This window comes from Lissotriton vulgaris, chromosome 9, assembly GCF_964263255.1.
Source record: "Lissotriton vulgaris chromosome 9, aLisVul1.2, whole genome shotgun sequence".
Classification (NCBI taxonomy): domain Eukaryota; kingdom Metazoa; phylum Chordata; class Amphibia; order Caudata; family Salamandridae; genus Lissotriton; species Lissotriton vulgaris.
This window is the reverse complement of record NC_141697.1, coordinates 891,989,960-892,012,769: the sequence shown is the minus strand read 5'-3', so window position 1 is coordinate 892,012,769 and position 22,810 is coordinate 891,989,960. Positions and strand designations below refer to the sequence as shown.

The 22,810-nt window shown below is 43.1% G+C and overlaps 1 protein-coding gene across 1 annotated transcript in view; it reads right to left on the bottom strand.

The window, feature by feature from the left end:
- LOC147692451 (thymus-specific serine protease-like) overlaps positions 1-20,713 on the bottom strand; it is a 109,379-nt gene extending 88,666 nt beyond the window's left edge. The window contains exons 1-3 of the mRNA XM_086938651.1: positions 20,386-20,713; positions 3,913-4,100; positions 2,296-2,395 (exon numbers count right to left, since the gene is read on the bottom strand). Coding sequence (XP_086794777.1) covers positions 2,296-2,395; positions 3,913-4,100; positions 20,386-20,449 — 352 coding nt within the window. The 5' untranslated portion in view covers positions 20,450-20,713. The remainder of the gene's footprint in view (positions 1-2,295; positions 2,396-3,912; positions 4,101-20,385) is intronic.
- Positions 20,714-22,810: the final 2,097 nt, after the last annotated feature.

Below are 22,810 nucleotides of genomic sequence, written 5' to 3'. Positions count from 1 at the left end.
GCCTCAACAACAACGCACACAATGCAAAGGAGCTCTTCAACATCATGAAGGAACTCTCCAACCACAGCTCCAACACTAACGACATCCCGCCATTGCAAGCCCTGTGCGACTCCTTTGCCACCTTCTTCCACCGCAAGATAGCAGACATCCACGACAGCTTCAACACCCAGACAGCCCCAACAGACAGCAACACAACAGACCCTCCGCACACCATCGACCACGACCCCCTGCTAGCCTGGGCCAGCGTGAGCATCGATAACACCATCAAGACCATGCGCACAATCCACTCCGGCTCTCCATCAGACCCATTCCCGCACCACGTCTTCAACAGAGCAAGCAGCTCCATCGCACCGCACCTGCCCAATATCATCAATCTCTCCCTCGAGACCGCAACCTTCCCAGAGATCTGGAAAAAAGCAGAGATCAACGCCCTACTCAAAAAACATAAGGCAGACCCAAGAGACCTCAAGAACTTCCGGCCCCTCTCTCTGCTCCCCTTCCCGGCCAAGGTCATCGAGAAAACCGTCAACAGACAGATAACCCGATACCTCGAAGAAAACAGAATCCTGGACCCTTCGCAGACAGGGTTCTGCAGCAACCACAGCACCGAGACTGCCCTCATCGCCGCCACCGATGACATCAGGACCCTGCTTGACAACGGGGGACCGCAGCACTCATCGTCCTAGACCTCTCTGCCCCCTTCAACACCTTCTGCCACCGCACACTACGTGCACGCCACAGGGATCCGAGACAAGGCTCTGGATTGGACCACCTCCTTCCTCTCCGGCAGAACCCAGAGCGTCCGTCACACCCCATTCCGTTACAAAGCCTCAGAGATCATCTGCGGCATACCCCAGGGATCCTCCCTCAGCCCGATGCTGTTCAACAATTACATGGCCCCGCTCGCACACATAGCCTGACAGCACAACCTCAACATAATCTCCTACGCTGACGACACTCAGCTGATCCTCTCCCTCACCAAGGACCCCATCACCTCCAAAGCCAACCTCCAAGAAGGAATGACGGCAGTCGCCGACTGGATGAAGACCAGCTGTCTGAAGCTGAACTCGGACAAGACGGAGGTCCTCATCCTCGGCTCCAACCCTTCAGCCTGGGACGACACCTGGTGGCCGACGGCACTGGGGGCAGCCCAGACACCCACCCACCACGCACGCAACCTGGGAATCATCCTCGACTCAACCCTCTCAATTACCAAGGAAGTTAACGCCGTCTCCTCCTCCTGCTTCAACACCCTCCGCAAGATCTACAGATGGATCCCGACAGATACAAGAAAGTCAGTCACCCAGGCCCTCGTCAGCAGCAGACTCGTCTACTGAAACGCCCTCTACGCAGGAGCCCAGACCAAGCTCAAACTACTACAACGCATCCAAAACGCCTCAGCACGACTGATCCTCGACGTACCACGCCACGGCCACATCACCCACCACCTGAGAAACCTGCACTGGCTCCCCGTCAACAAGAGGATATCCTTCAAGCTCCTCACCCATGCACACAAGGCACTCCACGAGACCGGCCCAGCCTACCTCAACAGATGGCTCTCCCTCTACATCCCCAACTGCCAGCTACACTCCGCCGACCTCTCACTCGCCACCATCCCGCGTATCTGAAGAACAACCACCGGTGGGAGATCCTTCTCTCACCTCGCCGCCAAGACATGGAACACCTTCCCACTGTGCCTACGACAGACCCAAGACCCGCTGACCTTCAGGAGGATACTCAAGCTTGGCTGTTCGATCAGTAGAGCCCCCCCCTCCCCTCCCCTCCCCCCCATCGCCTTGAGGCCCTCGCGAGTATGTAGTGCGCTTTACAAATGATTGATTGATTGATATAAAGTGCCACACTCTTGCTAGACTAGACATCCATTTGGACCTTCATCTGCATAAAGGACTTCAAGGCTCATGTGTGTTAACTGTTCCCATGCTGAATGCCCTAGTTGTATGTTATGATGTCCTCCCTTTCCAGAACAGCAGATACTGCCTTTTGCAGGTATCCAGCAAACACCAGAGCTCCAGATTTTGAGGTCATTTCCTCTTTGACACTCCATCAACTAACTTCTTCCCATTATGCATCAGGCCCAAAACATCACACAATTTGAAATGCTTGGAAAACATGTATTTTTGTAAAAATACGATACGTAAATTCTCAGTAGACAAAAATACTTATATTGCGAGGCAGCTGCACATCTCTTATATCAGTCTTTAGCATTTTCATTTTGACTGACAATCACGTGCCAACACAGGATCTGCTCTATGTAAACGTGCTGCAACAACTTACCAACCATCACTGCAAACTCAGATAGCGAACTCTCGCCACCGATGTAAAGGAAGACGGGTCCGTCTTTGCGTTGCCAGTACTCCTCATTGATCCAGTATCTCTGCATAGGAGATAATCCGAACAGGAATTACTAAATGTGTATTGGGGGGGGGGGGGGGGGGGGGGTTGGAATAATGGGTTGATAGACAGGTACGGGGTAATAGTGAGGGACACTGAAAAACACTGAAAGACATGTGTAGCCATTTTACACCCTATGAGGAAACTATGAAATAGACTTAATTACAGCTGGCCACAACAGGTCATTATTTGCTTGTGGACGGATGGTCATTCTCTTACTGATGCGTCTGCTCCCACGCCATCTTGCTTGCAGTCAAAACAGACAGAAGTGAAAGTCCGCTCTGTACTCAATCCTCGCAAGCCATGGCTACGCTGACTATGATAGCGGGTATCGATGAAGTAAATTTTCTTTAATCTTTGGTGACCAAACTTTGTATCAAATATTTGTATTTCCATGAACACTATAACACATTTACATATCATAGCAGAGTGATGAATGCCTGTACACTTAGTTAAAAGGTATTTTATGGCAGAAACGTGTTGACCCAGTAAACATAGCTAGGGATATACACATGTTTCCCTGCCTCACTCGAGTGCTTTTAATCCTGTCCGTAACAGACCAGGATAAAGGTGACAGTCTGATTAGGTGTCAGTTTTACCCTCACTTCCTTCACGCTGTTACACTCTCCTTATCCCACCCACACATTCTATGTACATAGGTACGACATTAAACATTCAAGAGCTCCTTCTATATTAGGATTTGCAGCCCACACCACTACTATCGTCGTGGTGTGAGGAGGACCCCTATGATGAAGCATTCCACATTATGGTGGGTGAGGGTTTTCGTCCTCAGAAAGAAAACTTTTTTCATTTATCAAAAACATTGATTACTAGCTGAACCCTCAGAGTTTAATCCACAGTTTTACACCCAGGTAGATTGTTGTGTGTGTACTAATTCTTTGGGAACATGTACCTGAAGGTTTTTAAACCCCACCTGCCCCTTTTGTGTGTTCATCCACTTTTACAGACTTCTTTGATCAGTCTCTTCACATTGGAATGTGTAACTTTTATTGCATCACAACCCTAAATGATCAGAGCAGGTATAATGCAACCTAGGCAGCCTTTTCAAGATATTCTATTCCCACCAAGATTACCTACCATTAATAAGGCATTGTTCAACATTCCATGGCTATAGTTACCACCCACTACAAAAATCATACAGTTCCTGCCAGGAGAAACAGAGTCAAGACTGATTGCATATGGCTGGGTCTGCACTGGAGTGACAAAGTGAGCTAAAGAATGATGATGGATCCAACCCAGATCTAAAAGTGACTGGGGGGGGGGGGGGGAGTGTCTGAAACGTTTCCGCCCTCCGTATGTCGTCTCCTTGCGTTTGCTTTGCGCAGTAGAGAAAGCAAGCTATGGCTACTGCAGTGCACTACACACCACCACAATCAATCTGCAATGCCCAGAAGTTCAACATATTACCATTAGGTTGAGTATGCGAGGACAGAGGGAAGGGTGTATTGCAAAACTCAAGAAGGAGTAAGGCAGCCTCACCTGGTTGTATGTAGCATTGTTTCGGCGGTTGAAGTGGTCCAGTGGCTGCCTGATGTAGCCCTCGACAGGCTCGTTCACTGGCAGTGCCATCTGTCCTCTGTGAAATTTTCTCCTATAGTAAACCTCTTTCATAGACTGAATCTCCCGGTACTGCAAGACCTTCTCCCTAATTAGGTGGAAATTCCTTGCTGTGGATGGAGAACATTCCGTCATTGAGCATTATGTAGTAAAGGATGACAGGCAGCTGGAGAAAACGTGCTTAATATTGTACAAATAAATCACATAACACACCCTAAACATCAACAGAAGGAATTCCCACCAAAGATCATAAATCCATGAAATTATGAACAATATGTGTCCAAGGAAAGGCAAACATTTTTACCCAGCACGAACCAGGACGTGGAAGAGCCTAGTGACTGTGGCCCTAGGTTTGCAACGAGCTCTTATCATCATCTCCAAATTCATTATCTTGGCCAAGTCGCTAATCTCTTTGTACATCAATTACAAAATGCAACTAAAATAGACCATGATTAAAAAATACTTGCAAGGCAACCATAGCCATGCTTTATGTATTAAAACAATTGTACCTTTCAAATCGATGCAATGGACTTTTAACTGGTTCGAACCATTTGATCAAGTATGATTACTCAGTAAAACAGACGCTTAGTACATTTTTTCTTTTTTTTTTATTGAGCGCTATACTGTGGAGAAAATCTACAACTGGATACTGAAAAGTGGTTTACAATGGTTAACTGCAAATCCAGCTGAATGGAATGGCTCAGGTTTTTCTATAGTTTTTGAATAAATTATATCAATAGATAAATTACATAAAAGCCCAAATGTCTGTGACAAACACCCTTACTATCACAAGCAAAACTCAGTAGCTGTACCAGTGGAACCCCGTGCAAAAAAACCCCAAAAAAACCTTTTGCTGGTCTTCTGTATGACCGAGTATGGTTTACTTGACCAGTTAACATCAAATGATCTTTTAGGAACCGTAGTTAACAGTGCTGAGTCCTGGCTATGTCCATTTCTAATATTATGAAATTGCCAACGGCTTCCAGTTGATTGATATAGGAACTAGAGACACAACAAGTCACCACAGCGCATACTTATGCCTCGGGGCAATAAACCACAGGTTTCTGAAATGTTGTCTTATCTGAGCACTTAATCAGAAAATGTGTACACTTGTGCAAACACTCAAAATGGATACCTAAAATGCTGGTGCAGACCTCCTGGGAATAGCAATGGTTTCAGTGGCATTCACTTCCATTGGACATGGTTGACCATAGTTCTCAATCTACCAAACATATTATAGTTTATGGACCATACTACACACAACATTAAATTACTGGTTGACGAAGCTCAGCAGTTGTTTGTGCTGGATCTCATTTAGTTTAAATGAGAAAATATATAACATATTTATGGTTTAATCGTATTTATTAATGTAGCATACAGATAAACATTCATCATGGTACTGTAATTCACGCTCAAAACTCCTGCAGAATAGAAACGCAATCCACAGTAGCACACTACAATGTACGGCCAAACAACCAGAACGATGTTGAGAAGCTAAAAAAATGAATATTTTCTTTTACTCCCACCTGAACAACGTGATCTGTTGACTAAACTTGGTGGCCCCTAAAAAAATACTCTCGGAGGGGGGGAGGGCGACTTCGCAAGAATTAGCATACAAGAGAGTGTAAGGTATCATGAGTTTATCCTGGTCTTATCCAGCCTCCCATGTTATATGGTAAGATCAAAAAACAGAAGAGAAACCAACAGTGAAAAAGACATTTAGGAAGACGGGAAAAGAAGTAAAACACCCTTCCCTTCTTGCATTAAAGAAGTTCAATATACCCAACAGAGAAGAAATATATTAACAATTTTTGTCTGTATACAGTTTATCCGAAGAGCCTTTTAAAATTGAACCAGTCAAAAACTGCAGTCCTCTTCAGAAATTCCTCTTCATTTAATAGAAAATCCAAATGGGCATGTGGCACTGGCCATTTTTCTCTGATCCCTCTAAACTGATCATCTACTCTGGCACTGTTTTTTCTATGACTGATGGCACTTCTCAAGTCAAGCTCTCATGCCCTCAGAAGCCATCAAGGAATCTTTCCTGATCGTACCTAGCTTGAACAAGTTCAAGATGTCCTGCATTGGACAAACAATCATTTCTTCTGCAATTTCTTTGCTTCACTCAAAAGAAACTGGGTAGCGGACCCTACAACGCAAAGGCCTCCATGCATTGACGTGATTAGCCACTCAGCCTTCGTAGTAAACCAAATTGTGTAACCCTTCGCAAACATTTGAGAACCTACTGGTTTAAATTTGTATTTCCTCCCTGCAGGTAAACATGTATTCCTCCTTCCTCACAAACACCACAGAGCTCTCTGGCTGTTAAAAATACATGCTTAGCAAAACACAACTTGTTAAAAAGCATCCCTCAGGGCAAACACGCTCTTGGTGATGCTCCTCGATTACATTTTCAGATATACGGTATAGTTCAAATATGTGCCTACCTTAGAAATGGAGGGATAGCTGAAATTGAAGTAACCAACTGACGAGGAATGTAGATAGATAGTGCTCAGGAAGTAAAGAATTTAGCAGACAAGGATTTTCAGGGAAGACAGAAGGCCATTGCATTTGATTTTTAAAAAGCATCACAACAAAAGAAGGGTGTTCTTCCTGCTGACATGTGGTCTCATTTTTCCAGATGCAGGTCCAAACTAACAGAAGCATTTTGGACCTTTTATCAGGGCACCAGGAGGTAATAATGCTGAACATTTAGAGATTTGGCACAGTCTAACTTGAGACCGATCAGATCCCCCAAGGCTATTGAATGAAGTTTGACGTGCACAGATAGGATGGACTGACGGAAGCTCAACTTTCCAACTGCTTTGATTTTAGGAGGAAACATTTTAGTTTTTAAAATATTACTGCCACTTTACGATCAGGGTTGAGAATGTCATTGTAGGAGTGGAAAACTGAGGGAGTGGCAAAAAAAATGTTACGGTCTCAGGTTTGTGTGATCAAAAGTAGAAGCTTGGCCTTGCTTTGGATGAGCGGCAGCAGGCCGGAAGCCACACAATCTTTTCTTGTTTTGAGACATAGGGGCAGCTCATATTATTGACTGTAGGCGGCCTAGATATGGATATATAGTTAGGTGTTGGTGATAGAGGAATAACATTAGTTGAGGTGACTTGCATATCCTCAAAGCAGTTGTTGGTCCCCTTTGTGTATAAGTATCAGCAATTACGCCTTCTGATAAAGACCCCTGTGGCACATGGCCGGCAACACTTACTTCTTCATTAACATTATTAGGATTCTGGACTTGAAGAACTAGGTGGAGACACTACTACCTGTATCTGAGTCATTACAAAGATCCATGAGTTTGCCTTAGTTCGTATGAACACAAGCACACCGTACGAAGTTTAAATAGGCCTCTAAACTAGACTACTGCTCCAGTTCTATGGATGGGATAGCAGCAAATATATGAAATCACATACCCAGTCGCCTCGGGGCTAGAATACATTTCTGATAGCCCACGGCATTATAATGCTATAACACAGGCAGGTATATGCTATGCAAATGCTGACAGCTTAACGTGTATTTGTAAAGTGCACGTTTACCCACAAGGGTGTCTTGGTGCTGAATTACAGATGTTTATTGTTACCCAACTCAATGGTACTCGTTTTATCGACCTCAGATGGATGAAAGGCTGAGTGGATTTGCCGGGATTTGAACCTGTGACCATTAGGTCAAATACATGCCCCCGAAGTGGACGCATTAGCCCACTGAGTCACCAGACCCGGCATGCACTTTGTATTATTCATTTAAAATAATAGTTACCACCCGAGACCTGTGAAATTAAATCTTAATTAACAGCACAATTATATATCTTGATACAGTGGTCTATGTATCACTGTGCGACCAAACAGGAGGTGAAGAGTGATAAACTTTTCTCTCCAGTTCACTGTAGCAGCCAGCACACATGCACCAATTAAATTAAAAAAGGTGTACTTTTCTTAAAATTGAAGAGCTGAGACACACTTCAAGAGCAGCAGGCAGGTATAGAGGCTGCAGAGTATGGGGGAGATCAACAATCAAGGGTGCAGAAAAGGTCAAATATAAACAACCTTTACAAAAGTAGATTTCCCTACATTTCAGAGTACAGCAAGACGCCCTATAAATGCATCTTGGGGCTACATAAAGTTAAAATGTATAAGTAGAAATGAATGTTGCTTGATTTGTAGGTTTTTTTGTGAATGGGAAAAGGTGACATTTCACGCCTTCCCTTAGATACTATCCTTTATTCACATGTGCAAAAACAGTGTTTGCTGTGGCAAGTAGGGAAAATTGCCAGAGATCTTAAGCTATTTAACAGTTTTTTCATTTTTTTAACAAAATGACACACTGTTTCAAAGTGCTACCGGATGGGAAAATGTATCAGGGGGTTCCCATTGGCCAGTTGCTATTTCACCCGCAATGAAAGCTCCAGCACATATCGCTCACCTAGCACAGCAGACACAAATTCAGAGGAGCTAAGTAAGCATGGACTGTGCCCCTAGACGATGACAGAGAGCGCTGGGTAAGCACAAACGAGACCCGTTTCAGGATGCACACTTCCCCTTCTTGCATAATGCAACTTGGCAAAGTGGGGAAGTGGTAGAAACTTCCTTAAAATCTACGTCATCAACGTCTGAAAATAAGCAGCTGCACATTATAAATGACGTGTTTCATATCCAATCAAGTCAGTGGTCCTACAGAGCCCCTCAACATTCAACAAAATACTGTGGTCAAGTCTTCCACCAAATAATGCGTTAGTCTCACAATCATTATATCCAATGTTAAATCTTATAAACAAGCAAAACCACTGCAGTTGGGGCATGATGCCAACAAAAGCAACCTAAGAAAAACAGATATCTACAAGTGTATCTTTTTTAATTTTTTACAATAAACATATGCACCGCATAACGCTTTATGCGTGCTGACCGTTTCAGGTGAAATCAGAATAGAGAATACAAAAAAAAAATGTACCTTGGAAGTCAACAACTGTGGGGGGCAGGCCGTCCAAGGTTGCTAGTTTGTGGCACAGCAAGATGCTTTCTTCCCTTACAAAAATGTCACAGTATGCATAATAAAAATATATGGTGACCAAAATATGATGGAATTTTGTTTTTCTACATTTTTTTTTACATTAGCATGCTTAACATGTAATCATTACACTGGCCTTGGTCTACCTAAGAAGGATATCTAGGCAAGCTGAGTGCCAAACGACTATCGGGTTTCAGACACTAATTAAGCAGCTGAGGAAGCTTCTTCTCTTCTTGCCACAAACTAGCAACCTTGGACGGCCTGCCCCCCACAGTTGTTGACTTCCAAGGTAAATCTACTTCAGTTAAAACAACATGCTTTGGCACAGCCAATATGTCAAAGTCTTTTAGCTTATCAATGCTTTTTTGTCAATTTTGTTTTTCAAAACGACATTGTTGGGGAAGCTGCAGGACCCCTCCAGCATAAAACGAGTATTGGCAAAGCCAACAGGTTTAGCCTACGCGAAAGCTATTGGCTTTACCCCTGTCTTTTAGCCATGTTGTACAGCAACGTGGACTGGGGTGGCATAGAGTGGAGTGGCATTAGAGTGGCATGGAGTAGAGTTGCTTGGAGTAGTGTCTAGTGGCTTGGAGGGGCATTGAATAGAGTGAAGTGGCGTAGAATAGATTAGTGTAGAGTGGAGGGGCACAGAGTGGATTGGAGAGAGGTGGAGTGGCATAGAGTGGAGTAGACTGGTGTACAGTAGAGTGGTACAGAGTAGAGTGGTGTAGAGTTGAGTGGCGAAGACTAAAACTACAAGCACTCATTTGGAGTGTTTGAACACAAAGAAAAAAGTAGTTCCAAATAAGGGAGCAGAGGATGGACACAAGTACTTGGTCCATGCTCTAAGGGAAGGGCCAGACACAAGAAGAGGACTCGACGCCCGCATCCCGTGACTAATGGGAATGAACCAAATGGGCGCAATGCTGAAGCTAACAAATGGTAAGCTATGGCCAGTTGCAAGCCCACAATTTGTAAACAAAAGTCTTGCAGAGACAGCACATGCGCTGTCTCAGCAAAGCCTAAAAAGAAAACAATTTTTGTTCTCAAAAAGAACACATTGCCCAAGTAGTACTTGGTACTAAAGGGAACTACTTTGTTTGTGGTTGCGCTGCTTTTGAAAGAACACAATACCATCAGCCACAGTGAAGTTGGCCAATAGCTGGAATGGGCTAACTCACTGTGCAGTGTTGTATGCTGTAGTGGGCAGAAGGAAAAGGTGAATGGCACAGCAACAGACTAATTGATGATGCAGGCGGACTGAAAGACCCTATACATGCACTATAAAGTAATACTATAAAATAAATGTGCTGCATTCTACCACATAATTTGCCTTTTCTTGCCGCAGAATGTAGTGACCCCTCCCGCATCATTGTGTGCTCTTCTGCTGCATAATTCCAGTGGCCCTGGTCTATATTCAAACTATAGATATATAAAAGATATACAAAGTCATATTTAAACATTTGACAAAGTGCTAGGCTCTTGAACAGTCTGAAGCAATAGCTATTTTACAAAGAAAATTACTTGGATATAATGCGTGTGGCAAAGTGCTGTGTCAGATCATTTTCCTGTGTCCCTGCTAGGCACAGAGCATCATTCAACAGGTATTGTGGAGGGTTCAATTCCCGACGCGGCAGGGTTTGGAGCCCAAATGTCCACAGACCTGATAATTCTCGCTTCGGTGCCTACTTGAATCAGGGGTTCACGCTCTGCAACTCTGGGCAATAGCTTGCTCAATCTCCACTACTGCCCCCGCGGCGGGATGCCTGGCTTTCACCTTGGGGGTGCCCAGCTGGGCTATCCCACAAGGAAAAACCAGGACGGGTTCCCAAAGCAAGCGCCGAGATACCCTTTGTGGTGATACGTGCGCTATATAAGAAACTACATTACCATTACCATTACCATTACCTGGGGTACAGGAACCTTCTTGTCAGGGCACGCTGGAACACATAAATCTGTTGGAATCAAACGACTGTGAAAATGGCCATAAAGTGCACTTTAGAAAAACTAACAAGTGCAAAAGTGTAGGGGTCCTTTCTCTGATACTCCCCATTCATGAAAATGAGACTCGCCATTCATGAAAATGAGACTCGAAGAAGACTTCCTAAAGATCTGAAGGGTCAGAGTGCTTCCTTTATTAAAATCCTATAGCCTACCTGGGATTCTATGCTTTTTGAATCACCTTTTCACCGGTTTCTCCCTTCCAATGTTTGACACTGTTCCAGTGCAGCAAACTTCTGACATCTGACACAGGTCAAGTGGGGCCTGACTAGAGGAACCATGTAAGCAAGGTTCCAGGTCTCTGATCGTTCCAGCTTCTGCTCCAGCTATAAACAATATTTAGAACTGGTCTTATACTTGAGCAAAATTTCATAGGAGCATATATACATTCGATGGTTATTATAAAAATCTCACCGGATTTAATCAGACAGTTGTGGAGTCCAGTTCTATCAACAGTTATCACTAAAGCAGGGCAGTCTCTACATTTAAATGACAGTCCAGTGCCAAGTGAATAGCAAAAAGAACAAATTATGTTCAACGTGTGCTCTCTAACAAAGGCCATCAGAATGTTTCGAATAAAGTCAGAACAGGGTTTCTTATGTGTGTGGCAATTTTAAAGCATTTGTTTAATATACGCATTATCCCAGGAACTTCGAAGACCTGTCCGGCCGTACACAATTTTTCTTGTTATTATTACCATTAATATTTTTAAGGAAAGTTGCATGAAATTATCAACTCTTGTGCCTTTCTTTCTTTATGCTCTGTTGCTTCTTCAGAAAAAAAATCTAAATTTCACAATATATGGCCTCAAAGTCCAGCCTCATCCTATAATGACTCATTGCTTGAGGATTACCCTTGCAAATACCAAGTCTCTATAGATGAACTTTGTATTCTCAAAACATGTTTTTTTAAAGACACCAAAATTGCACTGGCACAAAGTGCGGATTTGCCTTTTTGCCCCCAAGTCTTTTTATTGCCTTTTGCTGAAACACATAGACTTAACTAAAATCGACAAGAGGACCTAGATGGGTAGTTATAAAAAAGTTCTTAGGGCAACATTTGATGCTCGTTATACCAACGACCAGCCACTCAGACTTCCAAGACATTTAAATAAACATTAGTTGTTACTATTAGTTAACAACATCTAAACTGCAAAATACAGTTGTGTTACATTTCTTTCATCAGAACCTTTGGTGGAGGACTGCGGGCAAGATACCCTAGCTCTTGGCACTTTACACAATTTCTTGCTGGATACATTTTTAGCATGGGCCTAATGTATTGCATATTATTTGTAGGTATGCCATTGGCCAAGACCTTTTGATTTTACTAAACATACATATATTTATCACATGGGATTTTGCAATCCCTGTTTTAACACCCATCTCTATTATCTGTATAATCAGCAACTTGTGACACACCAAGTCGCTGATTATAAGGAAAAGATGTCAGAAATCAACTGCTATAAGTTATTACAGTCGAGTTCTAATGTGACAAAGCCTGCTGCCACCGCCAGCAATCGAGGTGAAAGGCAGGTCAGGTCAAAGAGCATAACTAAAACAAAAATGAAGTGTTGCTTTTCTTTCTTCTGCTCAATTTTTCTAGTTTACAGTGAAAAGCAGAAAGAACATGCTTATTTTTGCACTCCTTAGATAATTATAGAAAAGTGAGATTCTTTCTGCATGTAAATGTACATTCAGAGCTTTTTATTTTTTTCCATGACTTGTATTTGAACGGTTTCTAATATCTTTTTTCAAGAAATATTTAACAGGTATTTAATGTGTTTAATTGTGCACTAGAGGTTTCTATTATTATTCTACATCTTTGCAAACATGCTCTCTGTTTCATTTGAAAGACCTATGCAACATGTTTTTAAGTGGTTTGTGGGAAAGGTGATAGCGTAACCATGTATTATTATATTTGCTAAAGAACCCCGTGGCAAACATGATATGGGAATATAAAGTCAACTCGGAGTTCCATCAACTTCTAAAGGAACTTGGCCTTTGGCCTCATTCCTCTATATGTTTATGGGACACCTCAGCGACTTGCAATATCCTTATAATGTACAGTAGAGGGTACTTTATCCCTTATATTATTTTGAAATTTTTAGACATGTTAATACTTTGTGTTGGACCTTCTACTGTATGCAAACACATATTGCTACATGTTTTGTAACTTTTTATCATTTGAACTTGAAACAATTTGTTGGTTGAAATCTGCAGATCTTACAGCAGATGATGAATTACGAGGCAATTGCAGCAAATCCAAAACAGCATCCACAGAATCGCATATTTCCAGTGGCCATGATATAAACACATAATATACACACACATACGCACGCACCCACACTATTCACACTTATCAGTTATAGGTGGTCCCACTAGTTTAATCCGTGGCTCTACTTTAAAATCACTAAATGAGATGCCACTGGCAGGGTGCTCTATGCTGTGTGAGGGTTTCTGTATAGTTTGGGCTCATAGGTGATTTTGGTCTTGCAAATGTTACTGATGTATATGTGGAGAGTGGCTCAATATAGATGTCTGCCTTCAAAATCCTTACATTTAGTCAGTTTGATGACATAAATGCTGAGTAAGCAGGCCTTAAGTATGTGGTCGTTAGCATCTGAAAATGGATGGCAAAAACACAGACCAAAACATAAGAGTACTAGTCAAGTCAAAGATCTTTATTCGGAATTAAAAAACATCCATAAAAGTACAAACAAAATACATTTTTAGACAATAACAGTGCAATGCAATAATATGACAGCTGGAAACAAAAAATTCTTTAAGACTAATAAATCAATGTCAATTTCATTTTCACATTTACATACAGATTGTCCCTTCTTTAAAAACATTATATACAATTAAAAAAGGTTATAAAACATAGTTTAAAAGAAAGTGAATCAATGGATAGAACAGCATTATCAGTAAGTCCGTATCTATAATGTGCAAAAAGCAGCAATGGTGATGTGCAAATTAGAAAAATTTTAAAAATGCATAAAGAGTGCAGATGTGCAAATCTTAAACATCAATATGTAAAGTGGCTCGTGATCTAACGGCAGCTTTGAGAAAACAGCTCACCCTAAATATTACTTCATCCGTTCTCAATAACAAAAAAGACCTCAAGGCTATTCTAAAGCTAGTCAATTTCTCTTTTCTACAATAGGGCATTAGGTAATGAGCGGAAAGTTTTTTGTAAAAGCCACAGAAGAACAAAAAATGCATAAGGCTCCGTTTCATGTTAGGGTTACATGGACAATTCAAAGTTTCAAGGTGTCTGTTGTAGCCCAGGGGGAAGTTTAGTAAATTTACTATACTCCCGTCACGAAAACGAAACAATAAGCTCCTGTTCCATCTGCCAAGATGCAAGCATAAATACCTGTATGGAGGGCCTGGGTGTTTAATATGAGGTTCCGAATAGCCCATGTATTTTATAACAGTGCATTTGGACAGATTCTTCCTTTCTCGCTCTTCTCTATATAAAAGATATAATGCCCTTAGAATAATGGTCTTGTGAGAACGATTTATTTGACTGGGTGAAGTAAACAATAAACCATATCCTACACTATCAAGGCAATCTTTTACCGCTTTTAACCACGGTATAAGATGTGCCCTATCGCACTTTAAACAATCTAAAATAATATCGCGGGTCAGGGTGGCAGCCGGGTTAATCCATATCTTTAGCCAGAAGAGTGCTGGTCTTGATCTTACAAAGTCTTCTATATATGAAATATTTAGTTCATTATGACATACATAGTGGGGGGAACAAATCATCCCACCCAACACCTTTCGACAGAACCTATTTTCTTCTGTTTGAAGACCGATGCAATTTGTGTAACCCCAAACCTCGGCACCATAAGTGCCAGTTGGAATACATTGGGTTTGGTAGATCTTAACTAATGGTGTTATTACATCGGCATAGTTGGGTTGTTTCAGGGAAGTAACACTATTTATTGCCTTACCCAACTTATTCCTGGCATAAGATACATGTGCATGCCACAAACCTATATTTGAGAAAAGCAGCCCCAAATAGGGGAAAGTGCAAGTGCTTTTCAAAACGTTTGACCCTGATTTGATCTCTGCAATTTTATAGTTTTTAGGACCACAACTCATAATTAAGGATTTTTTAAAATTAGTGGTCAGGCCTAAATCAGCCATAAAGAGAACAAATCCTGAAATTAAAGTGCGAAGTGCCTTTGGGGTGCGGCCCATTAGGACCGCATCATCGGCATAAAGAAGGGTAGGTATGGGGACTCCGTTTACGTGTGGTACATCTTTTGTAAGGGTGTTCAGTGAGCTGCTCAGATTATTGATATATAAAATAAAAAGGAGGGGGGCCAGCACACACCCCTGTCTGACCCCCCGCCCTATTCTAATATCATCAGAAACTTCGCCAGATTGGTTTATACGCACATGTGCTCTTAAATCGCTATGTAAAAAAGATAAAAAGTGGACCAGATAATCATCCAAACCGTAATCAAGAAGGGTGGACCATAGGCGGGAACGGTTAACAAAATCAAACGCAGAACTTAAGTCCATAAAACCAAAATATAGAGGGGATTTCTTAGCAATATTGTATTTTGCCATAATTAGACTCAAGTTCAGGCATTGTTCCACCGTACCGACATTACTACGAAAACTGAGTTGACTTGGGTGTAGGATCTTACTCTCTTCAGCCCACGTTCTAATTCTTTTGAAAATAACCCGCCCCAAAACTTTCAAGGTGTTGTCGATTAACGAAATGGGGCGGTAGCACTCTGGGTCTAGCCTATCGCCCTTCTTGAAAATGGGGACGATTGTACTGCAGGACCATGTTTCTGGTATATGTTCGTTTGTTAAATTGTTAAAAACATTACATAGTAATGGTGCCCAGAAATCCGGCTCACACTTTAATTGGTCAATTGAGAGCCCATCAGGGCCGGGTGCCTTGTTTCCAGCGCTTTCGGATATGGCATCCTCAACCTCAGACACAGAAATGTTAAGAGGGCTTAAAGGGGGAGGGTCGGCGCGGGGTTGCTAGGTGTGGCATAAATTTTAGCAAAATGTTCAACCCAAATAGGTCCAGTGATGTTACAATTAATTTCCGTTAGATTTGAACCTATAGATCTTATCTTCTTTACCTCCCTCCAAAACCCAGTAGTGTCTTTCAATTCGGCCGAGCGTGCCAGGGAACCCCAATGTGTTTTAAGCAATTCATTTGATCTGGTTCGCAGGGTAGATTTATACTCTGCTCTGAGTAGCCTTATTTGGGAGATGTCCCTGGGTTCGGCTTTTAGGGCAGCTCCCAACTTCCTATTTGCCTTTGAACAGGAGGCATCAAACCATCTAGGTGTTTCCTCTGCTTTACTCGAAGCAGGTCTGAAAATCTCACCTTTTATTGCAGAGCAGAGTTCAGTAAATGATGTAATGATATTAGCCCCTTGACCAGTGCTGGTGAGATAATGTTCAATGAGAACGGGGTGTTTTTTAATAATTTTTGCCAGTGTTCCCCTATTATCTACGCCCCTCCAAATTACCCTCAGTTTGTCAGTTGAAACTTCAAGGTTTCTTGCACCTATTTCATTTCGTGGGCGCTTACCCCTCGGAAGCAGTAGGTGAATAACAATCGGGTAATGGTCGCTGTAAATTTTAAATACAACTTCTGCCTTTGTTAAGGCGTTTGCGACAGGGGGTGAAGCAAAGACAATCAATTGTGGTTCCGCTCCCATGGCCAATAAAGGTTGGTAGAGGTGCGGCACTAGATCCTATACCAGCATATTCCATACAGTTTACAAGGTCTCTAGTTGCAAGGAGATTTGACAGTTCTGTGCCCCTTCTACAAGGGGGATGTCTCAGGTGTATATGGGCATTAAAGTCCGCTCCTAAACAGATACCGTCAAATTTCCCTTACTTCTGTCCATCTATGATCCCGTCAATAAAATCAAATAAAAGAATAAAATTACGGTTTGGTTGGGACAAAAAATCATTGTTATAGAAATTGATCAAGCATAGCCTTATCCTTTGGGTATATGACAGTGCCATAAAGCTAGGGCAATCGGTTTGGAGTATATCAGTTTTAACATCAGCAGATATTTTGACCCAGATAGATAGTCCCCCACTGGGTCGACCAAATGGGGGGGCAGAAACAATCCTATTATAGCAACTGTACCCCTCAAACAGCAAGTCATCAATACACCACGTTTCTTGAAACATTAGTATATCATGGCAATTGACCCAGTCCTTCCAAGAACTAATTTCCAGCTTGGGTTTCAGGCCAGCGATATTCCAACTAAGGATTGACAGATTATTATCAGGCTTCCTACAAGAGCCCAGGTCAATTTCAGACGAGGATGTTAATGTAGTATGCCCCTCTTGTACACATGATATTTTTGGTGCAGAAGTCTTAGGTGATGTTTCCACTGTCTGGTCTAGGACAGAGCGCGCAGAAACAGGTTCTTCGGTGATGGGAAACAGTCAATCCAATGTTCCCAAATCTTGGAATATTGAGAACCTGTTGTGCAATGGGAATGCAGGTGGGGGCTGCATCATTTTGTGTGGCGGCCGGTAAAAACAGTTTAACGGTAAAGGGGTCACCACAGTAGATGGGCCATGTTGGACGAAATTTTTGTTCAACAGAAATTTTGCAGTCCCCGGGTTCCTGAAATTGATGATGCAATCCCCATTAATGTTTTTAAAAAGAGGACCTACCCAGGTTACTCGTCTTGTGGATATGATCTCTTTGGAAATATCATAACCCACCCCCTTATGCTTCGTCAGCCAGTCAATACACTTGTTGTGCAATTGAACCCACGATTCTCCTTGCCCTTCCCGGAGAGGTGGGATGCCAGCCAGAACCAAGACATAAGGACACGCCTCAGGTGGAAGATGTAAGGCAGGGCCTTGATGTTTGATAGGCCTGGTGTCTTCATGTGAAGTCTTGTTATGGCGCTGGATGGAATTCGTAGAGGCCTTCTGTGTTGTAGTCCCTATTACTGGATTACTTTTAGAATTTTTCGTTGGTGCATTAGTAACAACAGCATTGGGAGGGGAAGAGGATTTAACAGGGGAATCAGGGGCACTAATAACTGCATTAGACTGCGGGGAGGATTTGGACAAAGAATTTGTCGAATTTCTTCCTCTTACGCTTTTAGTCGCTACAGATATATTAGTTGGTGTATTGGTGACAACCTGTGATTCCTTAGCCTTGTTAGTAGTTTGGTCACTGCAGGTAAGCACGCGGGTGGTGGATTCCAAGTCTTTTAATAGACGTTCAACTCTTAATTTATCCAAACACGCTGTACCTTTTCTCTTTGCATCATCATTTTTAATTAAGTTTTCCAGTCTGTCCAGTCTTTTAAAAATGTTAATAAATTGTTTGATCATTTGACCTTCAAGTTGCTTAAAAATTGTATCCGTAATGGTCTCAATGAGATTCCCCTCTGATTTGGAGTAGTTGCTGTTTGTGTTGTTATGCAGCTCAGTCTGAGTGGAAGTAGACACTGAGACTGAAGAACCATTATTTATTACTACTACATCACCAGGATGGGATTGATCCTGTACGGATACAGTCTGTTGGGATAGTTTCTGTTTCTTTCCCCTACTCCACATACTTTGTGGTGTAGGTTGATTAGCACTTCTAAGGGGCTGCCTCCTTTTGTTGCAAGTTAGTTTTACAGAGCCCCTTTTTCGTTTAGCTCCTGTATTCTCTGTGACCTCAATAATTACTTCAGTAGTTGGTGTTGAGGAAGCAGGGTCTGGTGCTATATAATTGACAGTATTTTCGTCATCCAGAACAATGGGCACATTACCAGGAGGATGTGATGGCTTAACCACAATGACTTCAGGGGTTATATGTGTGTTTCCAGTTGTACAACTTGTACTGCTTGTTACACTCGATTGGTTGGTGGTAAGTGTACCCATAGAAAACCTCCTCTCAGTCTCCACAATTTCATTAAATGCAGTTTCTATCAATGTCTCAAACGATGTAATGAGGGAGACGGAGGTATCGACACCCCGAGTTAATACATCAGTATTATTGCTGATAACATTACAATCGCCCATTTTGTTGTCCAGATAGAGTGCTCACCTTTGAGGGGTAATGTTAGAGGGGTGGCCCGCCCGACCACTGTTGACCTCAGAGGGCCTCAGAGGGCCCGCCCTTTGCCCGGGCTTCGCCACGGGCTCTCCCGCGGGCGCGACTCACAGGGCGAGGGGGGTGTCAGCCTTTTACTCGCGCCTCCGGGCGCTTGTGTGGCGTCACTGGCGCGCTGCTGCCCCAGCGCCTGCTGGGTTGTGAAGTCCGATCCCGGCAAGTGCTCCGGTCCAGGCTGTCTCCCAGCAAGTGCTCCGCTGTTCCGCCGTTGCCCTCACGGCTCCGCTGGTGTCAGGGTAAGGTGCGAGCGCCTGGTGTTCCCCACTATGCTCACGGGGGTCAGCCTTTTACTAGCGCCTCCGGGCGCTTGTGTGGCGTCACTGGCGCGCTGCTGCCCCAGCGCCTGCTGGGTTGTGAAGTCCGGTCCCGTCAAGTGCTCCGGTCCAGGCTGTCTCCCAGCAAGTGCTCCGCTGTTCCGCCGTTGCCCTCACGGCTCCGCTGGTGTCAGGGTAAGGTGCGAGCGCCTGGTGTTCCATAAGAGTACTAAAATCTAATCTTACAAAAATATCTTCCTACAGAGATGTTGGCATGCAGCTGAAGCGTATATTAAATGCGTGCACCCAAATACAAGACTAGAAATACAAGAATACCAAGGCAGACAGGCAAAGCCAGTAGTTGTGGCGTTCATTCTCAGTCAGGAATAAAGCATTTAAAAAAGCCTCCAGCAGTGAAAAAAATGGTATACAATGAATTTATGAGATGGACAATTTATCGTGTGTATTTCTGGAGTGTAAATTAGTCTTTTATGCATGGTAATGTAAGCACTCCATACGAGGTGGAATGATACACCAGGGTGACAAGACAATAGCATATAGCAAGAGTGGTACGCCCCTGGGTGGAGCCACCCCAATCTAAGCAGCTTTTAAAGAACTGGTATTAACAAGTCTTACAGGCAGATATGCTGCCACGTTAAATCTTTAAAAAAAAAACATTTAAAAAAAGAGTGCGCTATGGACAAGATACACCTTGAGATATTTGTGCGTACGAATACCAAAATGAAAGGGGTGGAAACTAATAAATAAACAAGGACACCTTCATTTCTTTTTTTGTCGACAGGGGGAGTCTAAGCGATGTGCCCAGAATCATAGGATGTTAAACCGACGCCGAGACTCGGTTCCGAAGTCGACGGCTCTGGCTCTTACGCCACACCCTCTCCGTGCGCTCGCTCCATCTACAGCAGCGCGCTGGTCTCTGTAAAGTTCCCACAATACCCCGAAGTCAGGCATTTGATCAAACTTTACTCACCTGCATCGCCCAGCTCGAGGAAGGACAGAAGAAGTGCTAGCGCCGAGAAGCAGAAACCCTTCATGTCTACCGGTGACCGTGCCGTGCAGCCTACGGTTAAGGACTGCTGCTGGCTGAAGTCCTGGTAAGCACGGGATCGGTCCTCTCTCGTGCCGTGATCGGTCCTCTCTCGTGCCGTGATCGGTCCTCGCTCGTGCCCTTCTCAGCCCAAGGAAAGGAGAAGGACCGACCAGCAACGAATCGTGAGCTCAAAGAAAAGGAACGGTCTTCTCAACGCTGCTCCCCTCGGCGCTGCCAACTTCCTCCTCACATGATTAGCGATGTCCTCACATGACGGCGTCCAATGCTCAGCTTTCATTGGTCGGTGCAAGTTTTGCCGGAGCAGGGGCAGTTTCAGTTTTGCTTTCTGTTGTGTACAGGGGCTGCCCCAGCACAGACCCTCTGATGTTAAATTACTTTTAAAATACCGTGTAGCCTTCGTGTGCCGTGTCAGGAGTGTTAGCAAGCGAACGCGGGTCTCACAGCTAGGGTTGCCACATTTCTTCGAGACAAATACTGGCCATTTGTTAATGTTTTTAGAATTGGGGTTTGTTTGAAATACTCAGGGGCTTATTTACAAGCCCCCTGCGTCACTTTTAACATGGGAAAAAGTGACACACCGGCGTCGCAAGGGCCTTGTAAATAAGCCCCTCAGTAATGTTTTTAGATCTAATCTGAAGACACCCAGTGCTTTAAATGGGAAAAAATAAGTGCAGGTACTCATTAAAATGCGCAAGAGGTGTAGTGAGTGGGCGGGGCTAGGGGCGGGGCTCAAGGCAGGACATGATGATACTTAACGACTTCTATAATAGTTGCAGCACACACCAAAACACATGATAAATGTGTTTATATAAACAAAGCAGGTTAACTCATTACACAAAATGAAAGAGAAATGCAATAATATGTTAACATTTCCTTTTTTTGCAATAGTTGCACCTTCTTAATGCCATACTGTTAAGTTGCTGTTGTTTAGCACAATACTATATATTTTTGAGCAAGTGAGTAGGAAGAAACTGAAAATATCCCCACTTCGAACCAAAGCTCTTATGGCACCAAGCAAATCATCATGACCCTCCCCAGAAGATATCTCTTGTCTCTTCCTTTCGATCTATCCATTCATCCTTTCATCCAACCATTTACCTACTTATGTTCACCATTTACCATTTACATTCTGTTGTCTATTCAGTTTTTCATCCATCATTCAGTTGATTTTCACCATTCCGTCTGTCCACCCTTCATATCCAAACCTGTCCATCCTTCCTTAAACCTATCCATTAATCTTTTCACTCATCCATCTCTTTATCCACCTTATCACTCATCCATCAATCCTTTTGCTCATCTATCCATCAACCCTTTCACTCCTTAATACCATCCGACCTTTCATTCCATCCACCCTTTCACTCAATCCCTCCTTTCACTCATCCATCATCCACCCTTTCTTCCATCCTCTCTACCTTTCATTCATCCATCCAATATTTACCTTATCCACCCACCATCAGCCCTTATATCCAATCATCCACCCTCTTTCACCCATCCATTCACTCATCCATCCATTCATCTGCACATCCACCCTGGCTCACTCATCTACCCATCCACTCACTCACTCACTCACCAACCCCCCCTACTACGTTATTTATTAACCTTTGTCGCCGAGCAGACATGTACACACAAAGAACCACCCATTTTCTTTCAAATACCTCCTAAGAGTTTCTTGATTCTTTCTATCTCACTTTTTTCTTTAAAAAAACAGGCTTACAAATGCAGGCAAACAGACAAACATAAGCAGACACACAAAAGATTTTGGTATGTTAAAAGCCATGTTATACTCTTCAGTATGGCTTTTTTAATTGCCACTGCCAAGGGATTGCCAGGATTTCTGTGTTTACGCAAATGCAGAGGATAGTGTGAATGTGTTGACAGCACAGGGCCAGAATGGACCCCAGAGCTGCCAAGGTTTCAGATTGCTATGTGTGACATTTTCATATTTTCATTGTAATTATGAGTAACATTTCAACGATATGAGTGACACTTTCTCAGTAGCAAAATGAGGGAATCTTGTCAGTTTTTTATATTTATACATTTGAGTCGAGCTGCTGTTTCAGATTGCGTGTGTGTGACATTTTCATAGATTCAGTGGATTTACGAGAGTCAGGCAACAACTAGATGTGTAACACTTAGAGGGGCACATTCCTGCGAGCATAACCATGGTATGAAGTCAATGGAAGTAGACAAATATCAGAAATTGCACTAATTTGAGCAACAAGGATGTCAAACTTGGCAGCAGGTGCTTTTGAAGCTATTATTTAATTTCAATAAAAATCAGCACCCCCCCCCCCCCCCCCCCACCCCAACCTCAGCTTCATGTGCGGCCAAACCACATATAACA